Source organism: Ictalurus punctatus, chromosome 5, assembly GCF_001660625.3.
Source record: "Ictalurus punctatus breed USDA103 chromosome 5, Coco_2.0, whole genome shotgun sequence".
NCBI classification, from domain to species: domain Eukaryota; kingdom Metazoa; phylum Chordata; class Actinopteri; order Siluriformes; family Ictaluridae; genus Ictalurus; species Ictalurus punctatus.
Window position 1 is genome coordinate 23,828,830 of NC_030420.2, and position 18,593 is coordinate 23,847,422.

At 41.6% G+C, this 18,593-nt stretch overlaps 1 protein-coding gene across 6 annotated transcripts in view; it reads right to left on the reverse strand.

Annotated features, from left to right (window-relative positions):
• The window catches only part of elavl4 (ELAV like neuron-specific RNA binding protein 4), a 75,706-nt gene that overhangs the window by 25,590 nt on the left and 31,523 nt on the right, over positions 1-18,593 (reverse strand). For 5 of the 6 annotated variants that reach the window (XM_017468440.3, XM_017468438.3, XM_053680349.1 and 2 more), the window contains 2 exons: positions 10,988-11,074; positions 7,788-8,028 (listed from right to left, as the gene is read on the reverse strand). In XM_017468440.3, coding sequence (XP_017323929.1) covers positions 7,788-8,028; positions 10,988-11,074 — 328 coding nt within the window. The remainder of the gene's footprint in view (positions 1-7,787; positions 8,029-10,987; positions 11,075-18,593) is intronic. The other variant, XM_053680353.1, reaches the window with a different exon arrangement.

The following is an 18,593-nucleotide window of genomic DNA, read 5'->3' on the forward strand; positions in this document are numbered from 1 at the left end:
CAATAGACAAAGAATTCATTAACACCAAAGTGTATTCGTTGTTGTGGAGTTACATAACATGTTTGCTGCTTCATTTATTCTTTCATCTGCTTTATCCTAGTCGGTGTTGATCTGGTTTAAATGAATAATTTGTTTATATTTTGGGAAATACAACCAACTAAGTTCATTAGGAAACACTGCTGACAGGTGTAAACAAAAGTGCTACATGCAGAAGTGGGCAGGATTGGTCAGAGTTGCTTGGGGAGTGAGCGGGAGTGGGTTTAAAAAACCCCCCCAAAAAACCCCAGCTTCACACACACCACTAGACTGTGAAGTTAATCTATTATTAAAAACTGAGAGAATAAGAGAGAATGTTTCCTCACTACACGAGCACTCAGGCACGCACAGGCCTACCTACTCATTCAATCTTTCATCAGCTCTATAGGACAAATATGCATGATTTATGATATATACTGTATAGAACTAGGATATAGGATATAGGAAATAGGATATAAGAGTTACAATCGTATGTCAGCTTACACTGTGTAAAAGAAAGAGTGCAGGCTATTAAGAACAAGATCTGAACCAAAGCAAGAGAAATGTCTAAACTAAGGAAATGATGCTGAAAAAAACTCCACTGGGACAAAAAGGCAGAAAACATTTGGTGGCAAAGTGGAATATTAACCCAATTAAATTCAATTAGATTAATGGATACATTAACGTGTATATCGTAATTGTCAATTTAAATGGCAAAAACACGAAATGATACATTGCACTGTTAATGAGCTTTTAATGAGCATGCATCTCCCCATTTTCTGACTTTCAATTCCCCCAAGCAAGCTTGCCACCTAGACAAATAAGGAAATGTTTGAAAGAAATTTGCACAGACAACAGCGCACAGCCTAATGCCACATCTATCCATCCGTTTTCTGTACCACGTATCCTACACATGGTCACAGGAATCCTGGAGTTTATCTCAGGGGACTCAGGGCACAAGGCGGGGGACGCGGTGCGAACTCATTGCAGGGCACAATCGCACACACGTTCACACACCACGGACAATTTAGACATGCCAATCAGCCTATAATGCGTGTCTTTGGACTGGGGGAGGAAACTGGAGGACCCCAAAGCACCAGGAGAACTCCCTGCACACAGTGTGGAGGTGGGAATCGAACCCCCAGTCCTGGAGGTGCGAGGCAAACCTGCTAACCACTAATAAGTGTGAAAAATAGTTAATAACGTTAATAACGTTTCGTTAACTATTTAACATGTATATCATGGAAGCTCATAACTATATTTTCAATACTGAAGAGGACCTGAGAACAGCGTGTGTGTTCTGTTTGTTGCAGATGCCAATACTAAAGGGCGTTTATGTGTAAAATCCGGAGAGCTGTTTTCATTAGACGTGACATCATTGAGCCGATGTTGTGATTTTTTAGAACAGCTGTCCTCGTCACCCATGACCACTACCGATTATGTGTATGATGGGGAAGAGGAAACGGCAGCAGCTCCCTGTGCATCCTTCTTGCTTTGTGTCCTGTTAGGAAATGATCTAGAGAGAAAGAGAGATGCTTCGGGATGACAATAAGGATCTGCGACTAAACATTTATATAAACACCCCCCCCCATCCCCTTTCAATCTGCATTATGTAAAATGAGGTCTGGTAGGTGTCCTGCGTTCTTTACACACACAAACACATCACTGTTTTCTTGAGTGTTCTTTACTATATATTTGCACGCACTATCCAACTTTCTATTGCAATGTATCATATTTGAGTAATTTGTGTTTCCAGTAGCATGGCAGTCTACTCTCAAAATCTTCATGCCAGGCTGGAAATCTGAATATTTCAAACTCGGTCTGAATGATTTAAATGGCTGAAACATCATTTAAAGGTCCAGTGCTTTCATTGATTGGGAATGAGATAAAAAATTGAGTTAAACACTACACTGCCTCCAGCAATCTCCTCTTTCTCAAACTCTGTGGCAGCCATGTTATGTATTTTCACTTGAGTCAGGTGGCGGTGCAGGATCTGGTATCTGTGCTGGAGAAAGAACAGGAAGAACGACTCTGGGAAAAGAAATGTGACAGCTCTGTGAGCATTTGATGCTAACTCACCTTGATGGTATGAAGCTTCCTGGCTATGCAACAATGAAATGTGTTTGGTCAGTCTAAAATTTTTGTCAGATTTAGAATGTGGAAGGCAAAGAAGGAAAGGAGAAAAAGCCTCTTCGATTTGTCAAAACAAATGTATCACTGGCGTTCCCTGCCTGACATTTTGCCCTTGCTGCAACAGCATCTAGGGACAGTGCTGCTTTCCGAGACGTCTCACCCTTTTCTAGCCATTCTGTTCTATTAGCAACAGGACAGAAGACAGAAAAGAAATTAGTTTATGCCTAATCAGAACTCATTCTTCAATTTGACGGTTAAGTATGAATTTATGACTTTTCTAATTTGCACAGTAATCTTCTATCAAAGGAGACAAAGGCTTGAGTGGAGTGTAATTAGATAATGCGGTGTGTTATGATATAAGTTTGCATTATAAATGTTGTTTATCATCAGCTCTAATGGCTTTAATTCAGCCCATTCATGCTACATAAGCTACATAATTCACTCAAGGCTGGCTAAGTGCTTTCTCAGACAAAAGCTAAAAGCAGCTTTGTATCTTCTGATTGAATTTTCATTAAAGGCTAATATTTCTTTGCTTGCCTCTCTTAAATGAAACAGTTCTACGTTGGTGGATTAGACTTGTTTGCTTAGCGTAACTGATTACAGGTTACAAGTTTTTTTTTCTTTCCACCAAACCTAGTACATTTGCATGATCTAGTGCAATCACAGAAAGAGCTGTTGTAACAGCGAGTGGGTTCTGCTCTTCTTCTGCAACATGGGCTTAAATTTACATTCTTATAATAGTTTTGCATAAATAATCACACCTCCACCCCGTGGTGATCCGTGAAACTTGTTTGATGATTGATGTTCCGTGTTGCACCTTAAGTGTAGCTTTTATATAACCAAATACTTTGCATAACAATATATATATATATATATATATATATATATATATATATATATATATATATATATATATATATATATATATATATATATATTTGCAGACTGGTATTTAATGATGTGTCCACAGGAATTGGACGCTCTTGTGTTCAAATCAATTTTATCAACCAGTTATCTGCCAAATATCCTACACATCTCTGAATATACAGTCCTCTTCCAGTAAACAGAACAGGATATACTGTTAGGATGTTGTCAGCATTTTTCTCTGCCAGGCTAGTGGAACAGCTGGGAGACGGAGGAGCCTCCCGCCCCCAGGTTCTCCCTCTCCCCGTTGAGCTGGAGCCTACGGCGACTTGGTGCACAGCCCAAAGTATGTGGGCCGTCTGAAATGGATGAGTGTTTGGGGAGAATGCCGAGCGCAGCGAATATGGGACACCCCAACAAAGCAATGTTAGACTGCACATGACGGAGCTGGCAGCCGCTCCAAAGGCTCCCCGGAAGCCCACGTGATTCTGTGATGTGGAAAGTGAGCTGTAGAATAATCCATGGGCTGATGCTCATTTTTGGTGTAGATATGGTGTATGTTTAAAACATATAGTGTTAGATAACAGCTGTATGATTCAGAACTCTCATCTGGTAGCAGATGAACAAAATATATAAAAGTATTTTGACAGAAATGAAAACATTCGTGCCTGTGAGATATTAACCTTATATAATGCCTAAGACAAAAAATAAGCCCTGTTTGCAAAAAGCAAAACAAGCTAATATTGCTTGGGCGGAGGAGCACGTCGAGTTAAAATGATCTTAAATACTGTATGCTGTTTTAGTTACACTGTGACGCAGTGGGAAAATCACTCGTTATTTCCCCAGCCAAATGTCAGGTATAGTACGTTGATTTCTTCTCCTTGTGCCATTCGTCTGAGGAAATGAGACGGTGAAGAAAAGTTCATTGTCAGACAATGTAAATTGGCTTCGGATGCTTTTAGCTTGAATAACAATTACACATTTCCCCCATGCTCTCGCTTTGCTGAAATTGGAATTCATCAAGGCATCACGTTAATTGTCTTTCCAGAATAAATTCGCATATTCATGATCTCCACTTTACGGCGCGTCAACTCGCATTGCCTTTTGTCACACCTGTCTTGTGAAACATCTATCCTTAGTAGCTCTCTGTATAGTCACTTTGGCTTTATTTTAGCCTCTTGCTCATTAAAGCACTTACGACAGAGTCCATTCTGCAACATGGAGGTCATTTTTACTTCTCCAGCAGGTATTCTTCAGGTAATTGCACAAGAATTGACTCGGGTGGAGTGTACCAATTTGGGACTGATACTCTGTACTGTTCCAAGATCAGCTGGAGGTCAAGTTGGCGCTCAGAATTAGCTTGGACTCGCTGAACTCAGGTCAGTAATACGACAGATGGCGGTGGTGTTCGGTGTGTGAGTCGGACATGTAACTGAACAAGCAGATGTACAATGTAGGAGGCTGTTTGATGTCAGCTACATAAGTGTTAAATACAGACTGAACTGATGGGAGCATCACTTTGTGTGCCAAGCCATTAAACACCAGCCAATGGTGCCTGTGGATTGAGTAAGAATGGGAAAACAATGAAGGGAAATAGCAGACATCAAAGGGGATGAGGGTGTGTGTGCGCTATTCGATTTTCCCTTTCAGGGGACACGATAGAACATTGGCCTGAGTGTGAGACAAAGCAAAAGGAGCAGTTTTTCATTTTTAATTGCACAGTAATTGTTTGCCGCTCACAGAACTCGAACAGAGGACTTTCATTTTAACACTCTTCCTGAGACAGAAAATCACAGATGCAGTCAATCAGTTGCCCGATGTAACTACGTGTCCTTTTTCTGATTTATCATTATAAATGCAAGCACATTCTTATTTATGGACAAAATGCATGCAAGCAAAAAAAATGTGGCTCCTAGTCAGTACTCTTCAAACCCACAGATCAGTCTCTCTCCTGTCCTTTCTACCGACCAGCCCAAGCCCAAATCTTCCTACAAACACATTTACATACTCCATTGAGGGTTTTCATCGAAGATTCAGCATAGGCTATAAACCTCTTCACATAGTATATGTGTTTAGCTCTTTTATTAGTAGTCCATGGAGAGGAGCTGAGACAGCAGCACTGGCGGAAGGTGCATGCTTGATTCAGGTCTTTAAAAACAAAGACTTTGCACTATGTTAGCAGCATAGCCATCTGTTTTATTCATGGGCTTAAACAAATCCTCATTGTAATGACTTTTTTCTACCTCTAACGCTGGGCTAGAATAGTTTCTGCTGACAAAATATACACAAATAAGAATAAATACTGCCCCTAACAACTGATGCAGCTCACGAAACATTTCCTTTACTATTCGGTTAAGCTGATTCGGACTTGATGAAGCGTGCGTGTACAATTACATACAGTCTTCTGTACCTATATATTGGCACTTAATAAAAGATTAGGCCTGGAGTCCCTGGTTTATTTCATGCACAGCCAGCTGGTTAGAGGAGAACTGTGTGCATAAGTGTGTGTGTGTGTGTGTGTGTGCCAAAGAAGACGGGTAAACAATTTTCCTTGGCACTTCAGTGGGCAGCATTTGGCCGGGTTGTTAGGGAGCAAGAAAGGTAGCTGTAGCTAGAGTTAACTCATCTGCCTGGTGTCTCATCAAAGCTGACAGGAACGAGGGAAAGAAGAAGAAAGTGGAGAAGACCTGCCTGTTGTCACCTTGTCGAAAGAGCCGTCATGGCTGCTTTTGAACTGCCTGTAAAAAGGATTCTTGTATATGTCAAAGTGCTTTGAAAAACAGAGAAGAATGTCTTCTTGCTTGCATCGGCGGCATGTAGATGAAAGTCAAGCACTCTGCACAGGAATATTGATCTGGTCAAATATTTTGACATTGAGGCACAGAGGCCATCCATGCTCAAACTCCCACTCTCCCTTTCTCTCACTTTATATTTCGCTCTCTCCCTCATAACCTTGAGAGTGTAGTTAATTCTGGCAGCAGCCTGAGCATACAGTCATATTTCTAAAAAAAAAAAAAAAAAAAGGGGTGCTTAGTTAGTCTGAAATTCTGAGCTTGGAAATTGAACCCATGAGACTGGCGCCACAGATCTCTAACAGTAGAATGTGGCAGAAATGAGAGTATTTATAATGCATTGTGATATTCTGAGCTATTTCAGAAACCCAAACAAACAAACAAACAAACTGCATAGAGGCTTCCTATCGCTTCATAGTTGCTTCCTTACTTAAATACTATCACTCGGTGGCATTTATGAAACAATCATGTTCCTTTTCTGAACATGGATCGCCACTGTTACATAAGAGAAGGTGATTGAAATGAGATGAGGTGTAGCAATAAAAGTGGTGTTTGAGAAACTGCTCGATCTGTGTTATTTGCATGAAGTGCTAGTGCTGTTTGATTTCCCCGATGCATGCACGGAACAGTGACGGAGTCAAAGTTTTGAAACATAAAAACAGATTTTAGATATAAGAATGGACGAGCATGAATTTCGGAGAAGATGTCTTTGCCCTAGGAACAGTGAACGCTGCTCATCAAAGCACAAACACGTTCACAGTTTCACTTAACAGTATCCAAGATCTTTTTTTTTTTTTTTGGAAAAGAGTTCAATTCACTATAGAACAATTAAAATGGATTATGATGTAAGCTTTTTAAACTTTGGATTTTATTATTAAGATTCATGATGTCTTTGTATTTCGTAATACATTAATTTTGCTGTTACAGGGGATAAAATGTAAAAATCCAAACACCTTAATATAAACCGGCGAGTAAAAGCACAAAAACATTAACAGAGTTTAAAAAAAAAGAAGAAGAAGAAGAAGAAAAAAAAAAGGATTTCACGCAGCCTGGAGCCACAGCCCAGCGAAGTATAATGTTACAGTCCTAATGAAGGACTTGGAAATTGGTTTTTAAGTTTAAATTAGGTGTTATACTTCATGAAAACCCTAAATGGTACAATAGTGTGGACTGGGAAAAAAAGTAATAATGTGATTAAAAATTAATCCTCAAACAATATGGAGACAGAAAGGGGTGCCATCTCAGGACTGATGCTCGGCCGTCTGCCTGCTTGTCAATGAAACCAATGACCCACAACACTGGTTTGCTTTCAAATCAGATTGTTTCTTCCTAGGATTTATGACCAGCTCCCTCCCCCTCCCTCTTTCAAGCCCATCTCCTTCTTTTTGTTAAAAAACAAAACAAAACAGTGGCTTTAGGCCCGGCCCTGGTCTAATGAGATTATCTGGAGCAAAGTGTCACTAAGTAGGATATAAAATGGAAGCCATTATCTGGCATTATCTGTTCACAGCCTCCACATCCATCTATGTGCCACCCACATGGCCACTAGTGCGGGATTAGCAGGGGAGTGCAGCTTACATACCCCAGTGTGTCCTCTCTCTCTCTCTCTGAGGGCTTATACGTGTGGCCCCTACAGTGTAATGAGCAGCAGGAAGCCTTGAGATCATGGACCAATGCTCTGCGCAATATGAAACACAGCTGACTACAGCACCCTGCTCGAGAGCCGACCTTCAGCGCTGCTTCCCCGATCACCTGTGTTCAGCACTTACTTGATCTGCTGTTCTGGGAAGCGTCAGTAGGCCGTCCTCCATTTCACACCTACATGGACACTTTGAAGGGGATTCGACTGCTTTTATTTCAATAGCACAGACTGGCACTTGTATTTCCCTTATTTTTGGCACCTTTCACGCCCACTTCCCCACCCTCTGTCAGTTCCTTGCATCAATTTCTCCCACATGCCTTCATCGTCGCTTCCTGCAGTACCTGTGATTTTGTCGCGGACCAGCTTGCAGGACTCGATCTCGCCGATGCTGCCGAAAAGGCTGCGGAACTCCTCCTGGGTCATGTTCTGGGGCAGGTAGTTGACGATGAGGTTGGTCTTGCTGTCGTCGTTGGAGCTGCTGGTCTGCATGGGCGACGGGCAACTGCGGTTGTTGCTCGATGGCCCGTTGGCTGTGGCCGGGTTCGGCCCATTCGTCACCTGAGGCTCCATGTTACTGATTATCTGTGGAGAGGGAATGCAGGTAAGACGAGGGGAACAAGATGGCGTCGCTCTTATTACAGAAGGCCCATGCTTAAACTAAAACATCACTTCTAATGGGTTTGAGTACACAGATACAGATTAATCTTGAAATCTTGAATAAATTGTACTTACTTTCAATTTTGTTTTGTCAACAACCAGAAACCATTAACCAACCGCTTAACCAAATGGAATGCATTTATATTTATCTAACCTTCTCTAATACAGTTTATCACCACTATTACCACCAATTTTACTTCAACACACCAATAGCATAGCTTTCCACGGGAGTTTTATGTATACATGGCACATCCCTGAATCGCTAGATGGCTTTTCTTTCCTTCGCGTTATCTATCAGTGATTCTTTTTGAGTTTGGCTGTGTTTTGTAACTAGGCAGTGTGACAGCAAGAGTGACATGTTTGCTGGTTGTTCAGTTGTGCATTTAAGAGCAGGTGTTAGAAGTGCATCATGTCAGGCCCTGAGGGAGACGGCACTTTAGAAGCATCTCGTTTCTGCCTTCAATTTTGATTTTTTTTTCTTTCAGGATTCTGAGCGTGTGTATGTTTCATTTCATCAGTCATCTATTTTTTGTTTTGTTGTGTGGCGTTGGGTGGTTACAGTAGTGTCAGGTCCTTGTGGGCTGACGCATGTAACTTTCCTCTCCTGTCAGAATTACTTAGAAACAACCAATTATGAAGTGTTGGAAAACTTGGAAGGGGTCAGTTTAGCTTTCGCACCTTTCCATGGTAAAGATCCTGACCCCAGGAGACAGCATTGCACACTGTATGAACACAGAGCCGTGGTGACTTTCTCATTGTGCGCTGGGTGTTTTAAAGTGACAGGTTTTTTTTTAGAAACCGGCCACGGGGTCTCACGGGGGCAGCCGTCACTGTCAAAACATTTCGTTTATCACTAAAATGCAGTTAAAAAAAAAAAAAATCCCCTCAAAAGAAACAAACACTGATCACACGTGGGTGAACTCAACCTGTTTGTCGCTGGAGGGATGTTACCCAACCATGTTTAATATTCAGCTCTGCTTTTCAGACTAAAATCTAAAGCGAAGAGACAGAGAGAAAAAAAAAAACCCCAAAACATCCTAATGCTGTTTCAGCCTTGTGCTGATAGATTCAAACATGGCAAATAATAGAACGACGAGGGAAAAATTGAGATCTAAGCTAAAATACGGCGGCTGATATTTTTAGCTGTACAAGCTAGATTTTGTGTCCGCACTCTGAAACTTTGTCCTCTCATCAAAACAGGCATAAAATTGTTGTCCTCTCAGTCTAAAGCTAGGCCAGTATTCATATTTTGTATAAACTTTTTAAATAATTTTGTACAAAACAGAGAAAAAATGTCTCATCAATTTGAAAGGTTAAAACATTACAAATGTAAAGCGAAGTTCATCAAATTTCCACTACTGTAAATTCTTTAACTAAAGATTATTATTTTGATATTACTCTAGAAAAAAAATAAGACTATACGGCAAATTCGATGGGCTATCCTTTGAGACATGGTTTTTGTTTTGCCTTTGTTTTTTGTCTTGGCTCACACATCCTCGCGATTTCCAATATGACAAAAATGATGCTTTGCAGCCCGAAGGATGCAAAGCGCTGAGGATGCAAATATTAATCACGCTCTTGACGTTGTGCACACAGTAGTGCGACAGAGACGCACACAGTGGTAAAATAGTCACCTCTGCAGCAGGACAGGATTGGTGTGTGTGTGTGTGTGTGTGTGTGTGTGTCTGGGTTAAAGGGGCATTATTAAGTCTGCTTCCCTCCTTTTTTTTAAAAAAAAAAAAGGATATAAATAGGAATTTTTTTTTAGAATTAAATCAAATGAAAGCCTCTTTCACTACAGTGCAGAAATGCTACAATTTCCCTCCCATGTTTTCACACTTCTCCATGTTTTTCTGGAGTAAATAATATAATATATTGTATAGACTACGTCTTCTGCAACAGCAGAACATTCCTTATAAATGGCATCTGCGTGGAGGTCAGGATGTGCTTTCTGAGGCAGACTCAGGAGAAGGCAGCCAGTGATAAAGGAAGGTTGCGGCATCACAAAAGGCTCAGTGTCAGCCTGAGGACAGACATCAGCTTGCCTCTTATTCAGCTGAACACCAGCCCCAGATTACACTCCTTTATTTCTGCAAATGCAATGGCAGATCTTCCGACTGTTCCTGAATGCTGTGTCGCTTCGCTCAAGCTGTGTGTATGTATGTGTGTGTATGTGTAAATGTGTGTGTATGTGTGTGTGTGTGTGTGGGAAGGAAAGTAGCTCTGCCACTCTGCTTTACATAAGAATGTCAGGATGGGGATAAAAATACAGGTTCAACCAGCACTAATGTCCCCGAGCCAAGGCGATACAGAGGTGTTTGGATTGAGTGTGTGTGCGCGTGTGTGTGTGTGTTAGCACAATGAACGCATGTGTTTCAGTGTGCCTGTGCTACCTGCCATTTAACCAGTGCACTATAATGGCCTTATTAGTGGGGATGTTGAAATGTCAGGCTCTATTCTAATACATGTTTTCACTGGTAATGCTCTCCAGTCATTAGAGTGGCCCGGAGGCGGTGCCTAGCTTTGTGCAAGTTTCATGCCTTTCGTCAACAAAAATCTAGGAAGAGAAGAAGATGAATCTAAAAAAGCGGACACACATAGAAATCAAGCAGAACCGTGGCAAATACAGCTATGGCGTTAAATGTGCTTTGGTGTGTTAGATGTCTAAATGGGAGCAGTAAGACTACACACTTAACAAGCTCTGCAATCACAACACATACAGTGAAGCAAACTTTACACAAAAGCTACCACCATCTATGTGCACTATATTACTGTAAACACAAAGCACCCTTGACACTACTACTATCCCTGGTGCACAGTGTGCGAGGCCTTTGTCGCAGGAATGGTGGTAAAAATGGCAGTAAGTGGGTGGCAGTCTCCTTACCATCTTTGGCTGTGTCAGCAGTCCCTTGTCAGCCCAGCCCTGGAGCTGCGGCAAGTCTGCCTGACGCCACTGAGTCTCTGTCGATCCCTACGGGAGGGGGGTGGGGGTAGGGGGCAGGGTCAATATTCAGACAGGCCTCGATTTTCTAATACCAAACCACTGTGTATCACAGCCAGCCCTGACGGTCTCCAGGCACACTAAAACACTCAGGCGGCTTTTTTTTTCCTTTGCACCTTGAAGAAATTTCGCCGGCGCCACCTCTGTAATGGAGTATATGTGGGGATTATTTGATTCAATGCAAGTGGAGATTTGGCTTGATTCAATTCGGTTCAATCGATAGAAGTGTCTCCTATAGTGGCTGCTGCAGCCAGAAAGCAGATTTAGAAAATGCTAGTTATTCAGCTATTAAATCGAACAGATTCCACACTGTATACTGCACATTAAAAATGGTAGGATTATTATTACTTTAAAAAAAAAAAAATATATATATATATATATATATATATATATATATATATATGAAGAAAATTTGAGTCATGTTAACATACAAGCCAGAATTCTGTGCAGCCCCCCACCCCCCAAGGTTCACAAAGCTGACCTTTTGTGGAAGATCACGCCTGAGACGAACCAAAGCGGGGCTGCCGCAATCACAGCCGGAGCCGGAAATCGGGCAGCGAAAAACAGCCAATTTAGAAGGAGAGAAGGACTCTGAACCTGACCTTTCCCTCGGATGGAGGGGATGGTGGAGGAGTGTAATGGGAGTCATCCAGCGTTCGATGATGGAGGACACACTTCAGGATTAGACAGAGAGGGGGAGGAGGAGTGGGCGCCATCTCATCTTTTAAGCCTTAGCTATGGATGCTTGGGCTTTTTAGGTGCGGGAGAAAAATGGAGTGTCAGCTAAAGTGGGAAATAGGAGAGGATAGCAGAGAGGATGAGGATGGGGGTGGGGGTGGGGGTGGGGGATAAAAGGCTCTAGGAGCTGAGGTCGCTAATTTGAAATGGAGTCCAGCTCGAAGGGTGTTTGTTTTGTTTATTTGTATGTTGTTGGTTTTAAAAAAAAAAAATTTACATGCCACCTTGGTTTTAGTTTTAGTGAGGACCGCAGGGTATGACATCACATTCTTATTGCTATGGTAATGAAACATAGTGCACATTCAATGGAATTTAAAGAGAACTGATCAGTCTCTGGTCAGGCCTCTATCACACATTATCTATATAAAACCAATTAATAACTACAAATAAGACATGCAGAATTCTTCAAGGTGAGAGCAGCGATGACGCAGCCAAGTGATGCACCAAACCTGCATTGTGCATCGTTCATCATTCAGCGTAAGGGTCTAAAAAGAACTTGGTTATTGTGCGGGACAGATGAATGTCCTTAGATAACAGGAGGGAGAGGACAGACTATAAATGAATTCAATCTCTATTTTCACTGACCTTTTCTCGAAGCTTATATGACTCAAACTGTCAAACATGAGACAATGGTGCGATACTTTTTGTTCTTGCTGTCTGTCTGTCTTTCTTTCTATCTATCTCTCTCTCACACACACACATACACACTTACACACTATCGGTCTGAGAGAGACACGGTGAAACACGTCGGCTAATCTGCTATTGTCCGTCATAATTATGCCATGGAAACAAGCGTGCATGAATATGAGTGGATAGGTGTTTAACATAATTGCTTATCGAGGCTGTTTCCAGTTATCTCTTTTTTTTTTTCTTTTTTTTTTTTTAGGGCTGAGCAGTACTCTACAAAACCTTATCACTTCCCCACAATGTGATTTACAACCACGCTGACATTATTCTACACGCATTTTTATTTCAGTTGGCCGGGCGTAACTATTTATTAAGAAAAGCGCATCGCTAGAAGAACGTGTAGGCTGATATTGTTTAACAGTTGGAAAGTGGCGAATTACGGGGAAGTGACGAGCTGACAGGCATCTCGCTGTTCTGCTCGAGCCTTAGAAATCAAAATATCATTTTGTGTGTGTGTGTGTGTGGGGGGGGGGGACTCAGTAAGCAATAATTACACCGTTTTAAAGCATGCACTGCTAAAATGGAAGCTCGTGAGTTTGAAATGAAACCAACTTGCATGGTAGGTCTATGAAAAGATTCACAATACAAAGGCAGTATACTGGAAAGCAATTTGCTTCGACAATACGGAATTCCTTCTTAAAATGCATCTTCCTGGGAGGCATAATGTTTAAATAGGCAAATCAGAATATGAGAAAATCACAGTTAGCAGAAAATATTACTTACAATTTCAGGGCAATAAAGCAGCTCATTTTTTAACACACTCCCTATGATCTTTATTTCTCTCTCTCTCACGCACACACGCACACACACAATGTCAGTGAAACATGATATCGATAGAAAACCATGAAATTACAAACGTCTGCAACAGCATTTTGTGTCAGTGGAATGTCAGTTTTTTGGTAGCCATGTCGCATCAAGCCCTAAAGGGGTGAGCAGCAGCTTTCGCTCTGTGTGTCCTCGTGCGTTACTCCACCTGCTGGTGCACGGTGTGACAGACTAAACATCACCATCCCCAACAGAACTAACCAAGCCTAGTCGTATCTCACATCTGACCCGACTTACCAAAGGGAAAGCTCAGTGAAGTACATTGTTTTGACTGTGTGTGTGTGTGTGTGTGCGTGATGTGACGTGATGTGCACTTTGCACAAAATGGAGGCTAACTTGGAGCATCTTTTAGTGATTGGAGCACCTCTTACTGATTGGAGCTTTCTGTAGTCTTCGCTGAAAAACGAATCCATTGAACAGTCACACAAGGAGAATAGGAGAAAAGAATATTTATATCAGTCTATGAATTGGCTTCTTTTATTTCTTTCTTTCTTTTGCAAGCCCTCCGATTTATTTGTGCTGGCTGACGTGCCGTGATTTCAACTCACGTTTTCTTTTCCATCCTTTGACAGGACGTGGTGCATGAGGAGAATATTCGCCAAAGTAATTTACCAGTACAGGGCAGATTACATATCTTCCATAGATAACCATCTGTACTGCGATTCAGCTGGAAGCTGTTGAAATGTCGGTGCTTAAAATCACATTTCACGGCAGCTATAAATAATAAGGAGAAGCATCCAACCAGCTGGGAGCTCAGTTCTTCAGTGGGTTATCAGAGGTTGAAGTTGAGCTTGTGTGTGTACGCTGAAATGCCAGAGGGAACTTAAGCTGTCCAAACCGATTCAGGTCTGAGGCATTATACATTTCTTCTATCCTAAGAACAGGTCAGATAAGTTCTATGTACGTATTGATTTTTAATTTTTAATCGCTGCGTTTCAGCTCTCTGGGACGCCTCCTCCTGGCTGCAGGGTCAAACAGATGCTCCGGCTAATCAATTCCAGCGCTAATGTGAGACGGCAAGCATTGAGTCTGCTCAGCTCGATCAGCATCTACTTTAGCAAATGGGTTTCTTTCTTCCGTTCTCTTTTCGTAAGAGTGTCTAGTCAAATGGTTCAGCATGTAAGTATCTCTTCACAGACCTGCCGACCACGCGTTTTCTGTAAGAGCTCTACATTTTAACACTGAAGCACTGTTAGTACGACTCGTCACTCAGAAAGTACGCCATGATAGCAGTCTTCTTCGTTCCCCCTAAAAAAAAAACATCGGACGAGCCAACGGACATACTGTAATATAATATTAACTCTCGGATATTAACTGACCTGCATGGAAACCCCACACCTTCATCTCTATCTTCATCTAAATCATCCCCACTCAAATTTCCTACCCAAAAGATGTGCTGAAGAAAACGGGGAATGATTAGAGCCGATGTGAAATAAAATCTATCAATGTACGTTCGATGTAGCTAACATTACACAGGGATATAAGGAGGCGCCGGAATTTCAGACGCCGAACGTTTTTTGGCCAAAAATGGCACAAGGAAGAGAACGGAAAGAGAAAAAAGGGCCAGAATTTTGATATGCTATATCTACCACTTAATCATTTTAATGATACTGACAATTAGAAACTGTTTACAAAGCTCATCACTGCGTGCAAGGTCAAACATTTTGAGTCGCTGCAGATCGTGATGAGATCGTGAATTTCATTGTCATTTGTGTGGAACCAGTTCACGGTTTCTATCAGAGACATTAGACAAGCGAGTTGTATTTTTTTTTTTTTTTTTAAAAACTGTTTTGAAAATGTACTGTTATGTTTTTTTGTTTTACTGTTTAAATCTTTATCAGGACTGCACAGTAGTCTTCTTCGGGGTGGCAGGTCTGTCTTCATTGAACTACTATAAATGTTTTTCTTTTTATATAAAGTACTTAAACTCAACATCCGTCTTCAATATTCATCTTTCGCTTCCTGCTTGAATCTCTGTGTCTCTCTGACTGCGTGCCGGAGGCCGGGAGAGTGTCACACCCTGATTGCATTATCTCTTACATTACTGCAGGTCTCATTAAGCCGGAGCAGGCTGGAGCAGCTGCGCATCTGGCCCGGCTCTGATTCGTTTTCTCTGCCTTTGTGTCTCTGCTGTTCCTTTGATGCGTCAGGTTGTCGCAATCAAATTATTTTCAGCGGAATCTCTCTGACCTTTCTTTCTCCCGATGGAGGAACTTCACGCCCATATGGTTTCAGGTGACTGAATTATGGACGAACCTTGAATATGTAGAAGAATTTTGTGGCCGGGCCAGGTTTTTTTTCTAGAGCTGTCCTTCTGTCTACATGACGAGTGACAATTCATTTTATGAAGACTCATAATTGTAATGATTGTAGTTAAAATTAGTTTTAAGGAAATATGCCCAACACATCCCCTCCCCCCCCCCAAAAAAAATATAAATAAATAAATAAATAAAATAAAATAAAATGTCAAGTCATGTGCTGAAGGCGGAATTAATCTTCATTACATGAATTCAAAACTTAAATGAAGCATATTTTCTTGCCACCAGAATAATTTGGCGAGGAAGCAATAATTGATTGTTCAAGTGTTTAATTGCGGATCAAATGGATCATCAGGCACTTAAATCCCATTTGTTTGGTTGTCATTTTTAAAATGGAGAAAATAGATAATAAGGACACTTTGAGACCATTTTGGGTTATTAAACTAAGCTAAGTATAGACTTCAAACAGATTGTCTTAGATGATTTCATCTTTGCAAGTTACATGTAACAAACAGTTTCTTAGAATATGATCCATTTGTAAAGGGGAGACAGCAGGGGAGGGAAACAGCTAGGAGCGGAAGAGAGGAGAGGTGAGGAGGTGGGAGTGAAGCACATGCGAGGATGAGAGTGGAGAAGAGGTTACGATGCTAGAATAAAAGAAGAGAGCAGAGAGGATATGAGACTGGTAGAATCAGTGGCACTGCCTGTGTTTTTCCTCTGGGCTACAGCTTTAGAGAGACACCTGTGTCTTACCCCTGCCCACTCTCATACCCTAAACCCAGCCAGCTGCCCCCTTTCGCGTTCTCTCTGTTTCCCTGGCTGCATTCGATTGCTGTGCATGGATCCATGTTGACCTTAAATTAACCTTTCCTGCACCTCGTCAACAGAGGTGAATTAGCACCCAATCTGACAACATGGCTAATGTGGTAGCAAGGATGTTCAAACAATGTTATGAGGCTACTACAATCCTGCTTAATTATACATACGCTCACCGTCCACTTTAATAGGAACACCTGTTCTCCTGCACATTTATGCAGTTAGCCAATCAGCCAATCATGTGGCAGAAGCACGACGCATAAACTCATGTAGATACGGGTGAAAGAGCTTCAGTTGAGATCCACATCAAACATCCGAATGGAGAAAAGGTGTCTCTTAAACTTTAACAACGTTGTTGGTGCCAGGTTTGAGTATTTCAGAAACTGGGATTTTCACACACGATATTCTCTACAGAGTTTACACAGAATGGTCCGAAAAGCAAAAAACATCCTGTGAGCGGAGGGTCTGCAGGCTGAAACACCTTGCTGATAGGTGAGGTCAGAGGACAATGACCAGACTGGACTGAGCTGACTGGAAGAATATAGTAACTCATATAATCACTCTTTACAACCGTGGCGAACAGAAATGCATCACAGAACGCATCAAACCTTGAGGTGGATGGACTATAACAGCAGAAGACCACATCAGGTTTCACTCCTGTCAGACAAGAACAAGAATCTCATGCTATCACGAGCACAGACTCACCCAAACTGGACAGTTGAAGATGGGCTGTGCCCATGATATCCTCAGATTCCTGTTCTTGCCCGGCATGACTGGAACCCAATGTGATTTTTTGTTTTGTGCATGCTGATATGCTTTTCTGCTCATCACGGTTGTAAAGAGTGATTATATGAGTTACTCTACCCAACATGGCATTTCCCCCCACAATGTTTTTTTGTCTTTCGTGACATTCTGTGTGAACTCTGGAGACTGTTGTATCTGAAATTCACATGCGATCAGCAGTTTCTGAAATACTCAAACCAGTCTATCTGGCACCAACAACCATGCCAAGGTTCAAGTCACACAGATCACACCTTTTCTCCATTCTGATGTTTGATGTGAAAATTAACTAAATCTCTTGCAAGATTTTATGCGTTGTGCTGCTGCCACATGATTGGCTGATTGGATAAACGAGCATAAATGAGCAGGTATACATGTGTTCCTATTCAAGTGGACGATGAGTGTAATTTAAATGAACTTTCATCGTGAGTTACATCCGAATCACAAGATCTAACCTAATGGATGATTCTGTGGAATATTTATTTGACAAATCTGGTGAACTGTTTAATTGTTTTCTGGTCAATGCACCCTTTCACTGTGCTCACATTTGGTCCAAAATAACCTTTCATTCCCTGCTCTTGACAGCATCCCAAAGGAAGGAAAAAACCCTCCAGTCCAGTCCGGTCCAGTCCAATATGGGACGGCTGACTTCATTTGGAAACTGGCTGCTTCCCAGCTCCGCACTAAGGCAAGCAGAAAATTGGTGACCATCTTGATGCGACACTTGAATTTATGTGGCTCCAGTGGCTCGCTGCTCTGGCTTCCAGCTTAAATGTGAGAGATTCTGGCCTCCTGCCTAGCCAGCCAATGCCTTATGCTGCGCTAACTCCGGCTGCAATTTTTCGCCTCATGTCGCTCAAATCTCTCTACGCTGGTAGCTTGTGGATGGTCCTATCTTTACTTTACTACTGGTTGCCATGGTTTCACTTAAGCTAGCTACAAAATGTATAAATAAACACCCATTTGATCCGATCACTTCGTATAAAAATACAATTCTGACGGGAAATGCTTGTGTATTAAATGCATACAGTGCATCGCTCTCTACTAGAGTCACGATGACGAATTCTTCTGTTTTGTTTTTGTTGCTCTTCCTGATTTCTGCTACCTATGTTACAAGCATAAAGGACTTGATATACCAAAATGTAGATTATGTTTTGATCAATCTTGTTGTGTCTTAATGGCCACTTCCCATACTGTCGCTGGAAATTGCCAGCTTTCCACTGAAAATGAATAACTTCCGGCTGCTTTGTAGCATTATGTTGCTGCTGTTGTAGTGCACGGTTGTGCTCATTTTCCTTCAGTGTGTGTGCAAGAACTCCAAAAGCCTTAACACTAGCTGCCCATACCTCCATTAATACTGCATGAATTTTTGATGTTACCGAGAA